The sequence below is a fragment of the Athene noctua genome, chromosome 14 (assembly GCF_965140245.1).
Source record: "Athene noctua chromosome 14, bAthNoc1.hap1.1, whole genome shotgun sequence".
NCBI lineage: Eukaryota > Metazoa > Chordata > Aves > Strigiformes > Strigidae > Athene > Athene noctua.
In genome coordinates, this window is record NC_134050.1 from 11,185,419 (window position 1) to 11,194,440 (window position 9,022).

The 9,022-nt window shown below is 65.9% G+C and overlaps 2 protein-coding genes across 3 annotated transcripts; one reads left to right on the top strand and one right to left on the bottom strand.

Moving 5' to 3' along the window:
- Window positions 1-67: 67 nt before the first annotated feature.
- Window positions 68-2,895, bottom strand: AIP (AHR interacting HSP90 co-chaperone). Of its 2 annotated transcripts, none has more exons than XM_074918359.1 (6): window positions 2,602-2,886; window positions 2,271-2,450; window positions 1,804-1,992; window positions 1,488-1,664; window positions 1,251-1,392; window positions 68-1,132 (listed from the first exon to the last, which is right to left on the bottom strand). In XM_074918359.1, exons 1-6 carry the CDS (start codon window positions 2,698-2,700, stop codon window positions 927-929), a joined length of 993 nt encoding a protein of 330 aa, XP_074774460.1. In that variant the 5' UTR covers window positions 2,701-2,886; the 3' UTR covers window positions 68-926. The 2 variants fall into 2 exon arrangements, with proteins under 2 accessions (XP_074774460.1, XP_074774461.1); XM_074918360.1 differs by having other exon boundaries at window positions 910-1,132; window positions 1,259-1,392; window positions 2,602-2,895.
- A 1,522-nt stretch (window positions 2,896-4,417) lies between these two features.
- LOC141966199 (scavenger receptor cysteine-rich type 1 protein M130-like) lies at window positions 4,418-8,863 on the top strand. Its single transcript, XM_074918633.1, has 13 exons — window positions 4,418-4,469; window positions 4,570-4,890; window positions 4,981-5,298; window positions 5,390-5,692; window positions 5,779-6,093; window positions 6,244-6,543; window positions 6,622-6,930; window positions 7,041-7,424; window positions 7,508-7,651; window positions 7,784-7,879; window positions 8,052-8,135; window positions 8,435-8,569; window positions 8,748-8,863. The coding sequence occupies exons 1-13, from the start codon at window positions 4,418-4,420 to the stop codon at window positions 8,861-8,863; spliced, it is 2,877 nt and encodes a 958-aa protein (XP_074774734.1).
- Window positions 8,864-9,022: the final 159 nt, after the last annotated feature.

Consider the following 9,022-nt stretch of genomic DNA (forward strand, 5'->3'; position numbering starts at 1 on the left):
GTGGGGGGCTGTGGAGGCCCAGACTGACATCTGTTTGCGTTAGGGTGTAACAGCATCTCTAAGCACAGGAGAGAGAGTTTTCTTGACTGTGCACCTCAGAACAGTCATTTAGCAGCTGTAACATCCATGACGGGGGCTCAGTTTTGCAGTGAGTTTGCAAGGCCTTGGGGCCAGGGCTTGCCAGGCTCCCTCCCCCTGAACTGTTCCTGGCCTGCCTGCCACTTTGTTTTACCTCATTTACCTCTAACAGCAATTTTTCTAAGTGACCAGGTGCCTGTGACTAGTTTTACTTTCATTTATCTTGGCATAGCACGACCAGAGTTTTATATAGATAGCAGTAACAAGCAGTTATTCTATATAAAATATTTACGACGCTGACACGATGATGTAGTATAGAGGAATTGTGGGCTGGGGATGATAGCAGCAGCCTTGAGACGTGACGATGCAGGACGTGGTGCAGAGTACAGGCAGGAAGGGGTAAGAGCTGGGGCCGAGGCTTGGCACCACAGCCCCCACGGCTGTAAACAGCTTGGCCAGCCCCAGACATGGTGGCTCAGCCCAACGTAAAGTATAAAACCATCAAACAATGATTAAAAGAATTTGGCAGAGAGCAGCAGGCTTGGGCTTGTGTCACCCCACGCGTCCCTTCCCGGTGTGACGATGAGCGCAGTCTAGAACACAGCCAGGAGCTTCACCTTTAGCTTGCGCTTCGACCATGCGCTGTGCTTGCTGTACGCTGCTTAATACTGTGACTTAAGTGCACTGCCGTGTCACCGGGCTGTGGCGGGCTCCCGGGCCACTTGAAATGACTTCAAATAAGTAAAACTTGTATTAAACATTAATAAATGTCAATGACCATTCCACATGTGGAATATCTAAGAGAACCTGTTCAGAGAGCGTTGGGCTCTCCGCTGCGGTCGAGGGTTCTACTGCGAGAAGATGCCCTTGAAGCGGATCTTGTCCTCAGCGTCCTTCTCGCGCAGGCGGGCGTCCAGGCTCCGCAGCTCCTTGGAGACGACGGGGCGCAGCGAGGGGTCGAGGGCCAGCACTTTGGCAAAGTCAGCCTGCGCCTCCGCAACGTTCCACACTGCCGCGTGGGCCTTCCCCCGCTTGAAATAGGCCTTGACGTTGTCTGTGGGGAAGAGAGCTGTTGGGCTGGGGGAGCGTGGGGCCGGGGGGGGGCCTCATTGGTACCTGTCAGCCCCGGCGGCGCCCAGTGCAGCCGGCCAGGCCGGCCTGCGGCTCCTTACCCTCGTACTTGTTGAGAATGGAGGAGCAGTGATCCAGCACCTCGTAGTACTCCTCACACTGCAGCTTGCATTGGCAGTAATTTAACAGCAGGGGTGTGATCTTCTGGTCGAGCTCGATCCAGTCTGGAGAGCCAGGCTGCTCCTGCAGGATGAGATGGAGAGTGAGGGGAAGCTCCCACTCCAGCAGGGATGTGGGGAGCGCTGTGTGCACCCCAGAGTAGGGCTGGCGAGCCCCACCTTCATCTGCAGGTTCTTGAGACAGGCGATGGCATCGTAGTATTTGGCAGCTGCCTCCTGCACCTGGCCCTGCCGGTACAGCTCGTTGCCCTCTTTGTGGATCACAGGTACAGCCTGCAGCTTCTCCTCATCCGTCATGGCCCACGGGTCTTGCTGGTAGGAGCCGGGTGCCTCCACCTGCCGGCACCCCATCGTGAGGGCAAAGCCACGTGGGGTGGGTGCTTGCGGCCAGCCCCGAACATCCCCAAAGCCCCGGGGCTGGGAGGGGGAGAGCCTCGGCCTCCCCTCCCCGCGCCGATGCAAGCGGGTGCCTCACCTTGAGCACTTCGATGTCAAAGATGAGGGGTTGGGGGTTCCTCTGGAGCTCGTCGAGGTCGGGGTAGCCCAGGGAGTAGTGCTCGTGCAGCTGGGCGATGCTGCAGCAGTGCCGCTGCCCCTCCAGCGGGTCCTTCCCTGCCGCGATGTTGCGCAGGCTCTTGGCCACCAGCGGGTAGAGCACCACGTGCTGTGGGGCGGGGGGAGGCGGTGCTGGGCCGGGGCTGCACCGGGAAGGGTGGCAGCGGGTGTGTGTGGGGAGATACACCGGGGCAGCCCGGGCCTGGCACCCCGGGTCAGGGGCACACTGAGGGGAGAGCACCACGCCCCTTGGGCGAAGGCCACGCCCCCAGACAGCAGACCCCGCCCCTTAGCCCCCACACCACGCCCCATAAACTGCACAACCCCGCCCCTTAACCCGAACGCCCCGCCCCCCCGCCCCTCCCACCGCCGCCGGCCCCGCCCCACCTTGGCGTCGCAGCGGAAGCGGGCCCGCTCCCCCGCCCGCATGGTGCGCAGCGCCGCCTCCCACACCGGCAGCTTGAACTTCTTGCCGGCGATCAGCTCCATGGGTTTCCCCCGCTCCCGGCTGTCGTCCAGCGGCGTCTCCTCGTCCCCGCACCGCAGCGTCCGGTAGTGGAAAGTGGCCTGAGGGGGAGAAGTAGGCCGCGGCGTCACCATGGCGACGGAGGGGGGGGGGGTCGCGCATGCGCGCCTCGCCCCGTTACCACACACACCCCCCCCCTCCCACCTCCGCCTCTCTCCCCGCCAGCCCCGGAGGCGGCGGCGCGGCTCTGACCTTGGTGCCGTCGCGGAAGTCGGGCAGCGGCCCGGTGCCCTCCCGCAGCACCTCTTTGTGCACGCCGTCCGCCCGCAGCTGCTCGACCTGCTGCGCCATCGTCCCCGCGCCCCGCCTCGCCTCGCCTCTCCTCGGCCGCCTCCGCCGCCGCTCGGCTCTTTCCGGAGGGACGCGGTCGCGCGACGTCGCCCCCTGCCGGCGGGGAGTGCGCACCGCGGCGGTGAAGGGGGCGGGGCCGGGAGCTCGGGCAGGGGGCGGGGCCAGCCCCGGGGCACCGGCGGCGGGGCCGGTTCCCGCCTTGTCCCCGGGTTCCCCGTGAGGAGACATGAGAGGAACTGCGGAATAAAAAACACCCGCGACGATCGGCCACGTCCTTGAAAGGGCCGCGGGGTGGGGTGGGAGGCGCTCGCAGGGGCCTGCGGCGAGGGTCACCTCCTGCCCCGGGGACACCGACGCCGTGTTGTCCCCCTCCTGCCAGCCCCAGCGGCGTCTCCATCCCTGGGACAGGCAGGACAGACAGCCATGGCAGGCTCATGCTGCACCATCAAGGACATCCAGGGTGACACTGGCGTTGAGGTCGGCCCCACCAGCCGTCCCAGGGTGATACGGGGACATTCACAGGTGGCAGGTCCCCAGCCCCCATGGAGGCCGGTGGCATGTGGCGGTGCTGCCTGTGCTGCCTGCAGCTGTGTCCCCGCAGCCCCCTGGCCACCTGTGTTTCCTGGCTGTTGCCACACCGGCCTCCTGCAGCTCGCTGGGCCCTTCCACCGCCATCACGATTTGGGGCCATTAACTGTGCTTTTGGTGGTTTTCCCCAGGCTTGCACAGCTGCAGCCTTTCCATGCCAACCCGCTCGCTCTGTCACCTCCTCCTCACCCTGCTCCGTGTCCTGTGGCCACTGGAGCCTGCCAGGTCCTGTGGCTGTGGCTCAGTCCCATCCTCATCCTCACAACCAGGCCCTCGAGGGAGGTCCTGTTCCCCTCCACCTCCTGTGCCCATCAGATTTTGCTGGTGCTCGGTCCTGGTGGGACCTGACTTGGCTCCGTGCCCACCTCAGTGCTGTCACCGTGGGCAGATGCTGGCGTGTGAAACCCTGGCGTTATCGGTAACGCTGCAGGTGGCTGAGGAGCTGCATGTGGTCGATGCCGATGCCGGGTCCCCATGTGAGGGAAAACCACCTCCTTCCTGCCCACGCTGTGAGGTGAGCACGGGGCTGCAGCTGCAGGCAGCACCGCCATGTGCTGCCGGTCTCCGCGAGGGGCTGGGGATGTGCCACCTGCAAGCACCATGGTGAGCCTTGGGGGGGGTCTGCTTTCACCTCAGTGCCCCCCCTGGGGTCTTCAGGCACCTTGGGGAGGGGAGCACCCCCATGTATGGGTGCTGTCATGCTGGGGTCTTTGGGCTCTGCTCTGTGCCGGTGCTGAGGGCGGCTCCATGGAGGGTTTGGTAGGTTTTGGGGTGAATCCTGTCATCATCAGGACTTGCCAGGCTTCAGCAGTGGGGTCAACCCCATGGGGGGACATGTGTGGGAAGGGCCCATGTGCTCTGTGCCAGTGGCAAGTACCCTGGGAGGGGGAGGGCTGGCTCCCTTCCGGAGACATCCGGGCGCCGACCCACCATGGCGAGGTGTGTGACGCCAGAAGCGGAGCTGAGCCTCATATTTGGGCACAGAGCAGGTTATTGGAGGCCGAGGCCCCACCAGCTGGTAGATAACCCACCTGATAACAGCTCAAAACGTGCTGCCGCCTCCATTGGCTCCAGGCTACGGTGCTGCCTATATATCACCCACCCTGTGCCGGGGGTCCGGGACGGCAGGATGGTGCCCGTCGGGGTGCTGGGGCTGCTCCTGTGCGTGCAGCTCTGTGGGGGTGAGCGCCGGGGTGGGGGCAGCCGTGGGGCGGGGGGGCAGCTGTGGGGCAGGGACCCCCATCCAGCCCTGGGCCGTGCTCAGCACCCACCTTGCTGCAGGCACCGAGGAGCTGCGGCTGGTGGGCGGCGGCGGACGCTGCGCTGGCCGGGTGGAGGTGAAGCACGATGGCAAGTGGGGCTCCGTCTGCGTCTACGACTTTGACTGGGATGCCCGGTGGGCTACCGTGGTGTGCCGGCAACTGGGCTGCGGCCTGGTGGCCAAGGCGTCCTCCTACACCCCGTTCGGGCAGGGCACGGGCCAGATTTGGCTCCAGCCCTTCTTCTGCCGAGGCACTGAGGCGAAGCTGCAGGACTGTCCTCATTTTGGCTGGGGCAAACACTTCTGTGGCCACAAGCTTGACGTGGGGGTGACCTGCACAGGTGAGTTGGTAGGGGGGTATTGGTCGTGCCGGGACACCTGCCTGGGGTGTCCCTGGGCAGGGCTGATGCCGTGCCGGTGCCCCGGTGCAGACGCAGTGGAGCTGCGGCTGACGGCTGGTGAAGGTCCCTGTTCCGGGAGGGTGGAGGTGAAGCTGCAGGGACAGTGGGGCTCTGTGGGAGATGAAAACTGGGACATGGATGACGCCGAGGTGGTGTGTCAGCATCTGGGCTGCGGCTCGGCCGCCCGCGCCTACTTGGCCAACACCCGCTTCATCAGCGGGGACAGCGTCATCAGCCTGGCTATGGTCGACTGCCGCGGGGACGAGGCCGCTCTCTGGGACTGTGAGATCCGCGGCTGGGGACCCTACGCAGGTGTCCATGATTTCGACACCGCTGTCGAATGCCAAGGTAGGAGCCTTGGGTGGCAACGGGGCAGCGGGAGACATGCTGGTCCTGGCACATCATCCGTCTCTGCTGACCCCCACGCCTCTCCCGGCAGGGTTTGCCCGGTTGGTCGGCGGTGACAGTGCCTGCGCCGGGCGGCTGGAGGTGCGGCGGGGCCAAGCCTGGACCAGCGTCTGCGAGGACAGCGTGGACATCAAGGTCGCCCGGGTGGTTTGCCGGGAGCTGGGCTGTGGGGCGGTGCTGGCTGTGCCCGGCCCCGGCCGGTTTGAGGCGGGAACTGGGCCGCTCTGGCAGGCAGGGTTCAAGTGCACTGGCACCGAGACCCTCCTCGCCACCTGTGCCCGGCAGCCACCCCGCAGCCAGGACTGTGCCGGTCCCGCCAGCATCATCTGCTCCTGTAAGTGCTGGGGACACCGAGGGGTGCCGTGGGGGAGGTGTCCCCACACTATCGTTCCCCCTGCCAACACCCTTTCTCTGCCACAGCCTACACAGGTTTCCGGCTGGCAGACAACAGCTCGGACTGTGCCGGGCGGGTGGAGGTGGAGGTGGGGGGGACATGGGCGTCCCTCTGTGCCACCGGCTGGGACTTGCCTGATGCCCACGTCCTCTGCCACCACCTTGGCTGTGGCCACGCTGCCACCGTGCCCCCGGGAGGCTCCTTTGGCGGGGGGGATGGGCCACTGCGGCAGGACACCTTCAGCTGCAGCGGGAGTGAGCGGCACCCGGGCGAGTGCCCCACGGCAGTGCTGGGGGAGCCCGCCTGCCCCCCTGGCTATGCTGCTGCTGTCAACTGCTCAGGTTTGTATGGCACCCGCAGGGAAAAGCCTCAAGGGGCTTTTGGGACACCTCAAAAATTGGGTGCAGAGGATGCAGGGCCATTTCAGGGCCCCACCATCCACTCGGGGGCCTGATGCTGCTGGTGCCACGGCACGGCTGGGGGTTTTGCAGGCGTTGCTGAGCCCCTGCGGCTGGTGGAGGGGGAGAGCTGGTGTGACGGGCGGCTGGAGGTTGCTGCAAGCCCCGGGGTGTGGACACATGTGCCGGTGGGGCTAGAAAACACCTGGGATGCCAGTGTGCTGTGCCAGCAGCTGGGCTGTGGCGTGCCAGAGAAAGTCTACACTGTGCCGGGCTCAGGCACCGCAGGGCTGCTGTGTGCTGGCACCGAGGAGAACCTGGCCCAGTGCAACATCTCGGGGACGGCCACCGCACCCACCAGCAGCCCCGAGGAGGTGGCCATTGTCTGCTCGGGTGAGTGTCCAGGGAAGGGCTGGGGGATGCCAGCACCGTGAGCGGCTGCCACAGCTTGATGCCCTCCGTGCCCCACAGGCAGCCGGCGGGTGAGGCTGGTGGGCGGCCCCGGGCGCTGCGCCGGGCGGGTGGAGGTCTACATCAACGGCACTTGGGGCACCGTCTGCCAGGAAACCTGGGACATGCTGGATGCCGCCGTCGTCTGCCGCCAGCTGGGCTGCGGAACAGCACTGGCAGCGCCCGGCTCAGCTCGCTTCGGTCCCGGCACGGGGCCGCTGTGGCTGGATGCTGGTGGCTGTGTGGGGACCGAGGCGTCTCTCTGGGACTGCCCGGCCTTGGCACGGCACGACTGCCAGCGCCGTGGCGGGGCGGGTGTCATCTGCTCAGGTCAGTGCCATGAGCCCTAAGATCAGGGACCAGGGAGACCATCCCCCTTTTTTTTGGGGGGGGAGGTCCTGGCCTGGCTGTGCCGTGACCCTTCCTGCACTCCCTTGCAGAGCAGCTCTCCCTGCGGCTGGTGGGCGGCAGCAGACGGTGCAAAGGGCACCTGGAGGTGCTCTACAATGGCACCTGGGGCCGTGTGTGCTCCAACGGCACCAACCTTGCCACTGCTGCCACCGTCTGCTGGCAGCTGGGCTGTGGGAACAGGGGGAGTCTGAGAGCTGTCCCCACCCAGAACCCGGCCCCTGCCTGGCTGGCCTGGGTGGGCTGCGAGGAGGGGGCCCGCTCACTTTGGCAGTGCCGCTCAGCACCCTGGCACCTGCAGGCCTGCAGCCCCGGCAGGGACACCTACGTCACTTGTGACAGGGACAGTGACAGCACAAGTGGGATGCCCACCCCATCCCCAGGGAGCCGCTGCGCAGACGGTGCCACCTGCACAGGTAGCTCTACTCGTGCTGACAGTCCCCCCGCACCGAGCTGGCTGGGGACCCCCTCCTCATGCCACCCGGCAATGTCCCCGCAGATGTCCCCAGCACCACCACCCCGGCAGCAGTGGCGGGGACCCTGCCAGTGCCCACGGTCCTGTGCGTGGTCCTGGGGACGCTGCTGTGCCTGGCCCTGGGTGCCCTGGCCGTGCAGGTGTGCCGCACCTGGGCTCAGCGCCGAGGTGGGTCCCAGTGGGTGGGTGCCGGGGCACAGCCACTTTGGGGGTGCTGGGGGTCCTTCTCTGCATGGCAGTTCAGCGGGTGACCCCCGGTGCCACCCCCGTGCTCTGGTTGAGCACTGCGCGTCATTTCAGGCCCCGGCAGAGCCGCCGATGCCACCTCGGACGCCATCTACGAGGAGCTGGACTACACCCTGATGCCGGAGTACCAGGAGGTGCAGACTCGCTCAGGTCAGCGCAGCCCCACCATGCCCAGTGGCTCTCCCCAAAACGGGGGGGCTCAGCCCCACAGCTCCACCACAAGCACTGGCTCGTCCCCGTGGCGTGGGGGTGTCCCCCAGCCCCACTGCTGCTCACAGTGCTGGCTCCAGCCACCCCCAACACCCCGTCCTCCCTCTGCCAGGCTCCCCATCAGAGGGGTCAGGGATGAAGCTGCCATATTACACTGGGGACAGCATGGAGGAGAGTGACCCCAAGGCAGCCCCAGGTAGGGACACAGGGGCAGGAGGCCCGGGGAGCGGGGATGGGGCCAGGCGCTGGGGTGGGGAGCAGAGGGGACACTGTCTCCCCTCACCTGGGTGAGCCCAGCTCAGCCGCAGCTCTGATTAGCACACAGCAAAACATCACCCTTCCATGTTGATTAATCCCCACTGCAGCTCTGGCTGAGGACTTGCAATCCCAGTGCCACCAGTACATCCCCGCTGGCATGGCCGGAGCGGGGTGGCACAGCCAAACTCCTGCCATGGCCTCCAGTTCACCCCCAGCCCCCCCCTCTTCCTGTCCCAGACTCCCCTGCCCATCACAGCCCCCCAGATGGCTATGACGATGCCACAGCCGTGCTGGAAGGGTCCCCCACTCCTGGCATCAGGGTCATCTCCGAGGGGGTGGAATGGAGGAGCGGGGGCTGTGTCCCACCCACAGGTAAGAGGGGCCACAGCTGCCCTGGCCCCTGGAGAGCCACCTCTGAGAGGCTCGGCTGCGGTGGCGGGAGGGAAGCAGGCAGCAAATCCAGCGGGGCTGCTGTAAGACCCCAGCTGGGGTTTGGCAGGAGGGACATGAAGCAGTCCCCCTAAGGCACCGGCCTTTCCTGTCGCCAAAGGTGGGAGCTTCCCCTGCCAAAGTTCCCCGGGAGCCACAAGGGACCCTCCGGTAAAACCCCCAGGGGACACAGACTATGACGATGCTGGCATCAGCACCCTGGGGACATCACTGTGATGTCTGGGGTCACCCCAGGACACACTGCAGGAGTCCCTGGGGACATGCGTGCAGGGTGGTGAGGCTCTGTCCCCAAGATGGTGTGGCCCTGGCCACACAGGTCACCTCTCCCCACCCAGGACTGCAGCACAGCAGAACAGCTCCCGTGTCCCTCCCGCA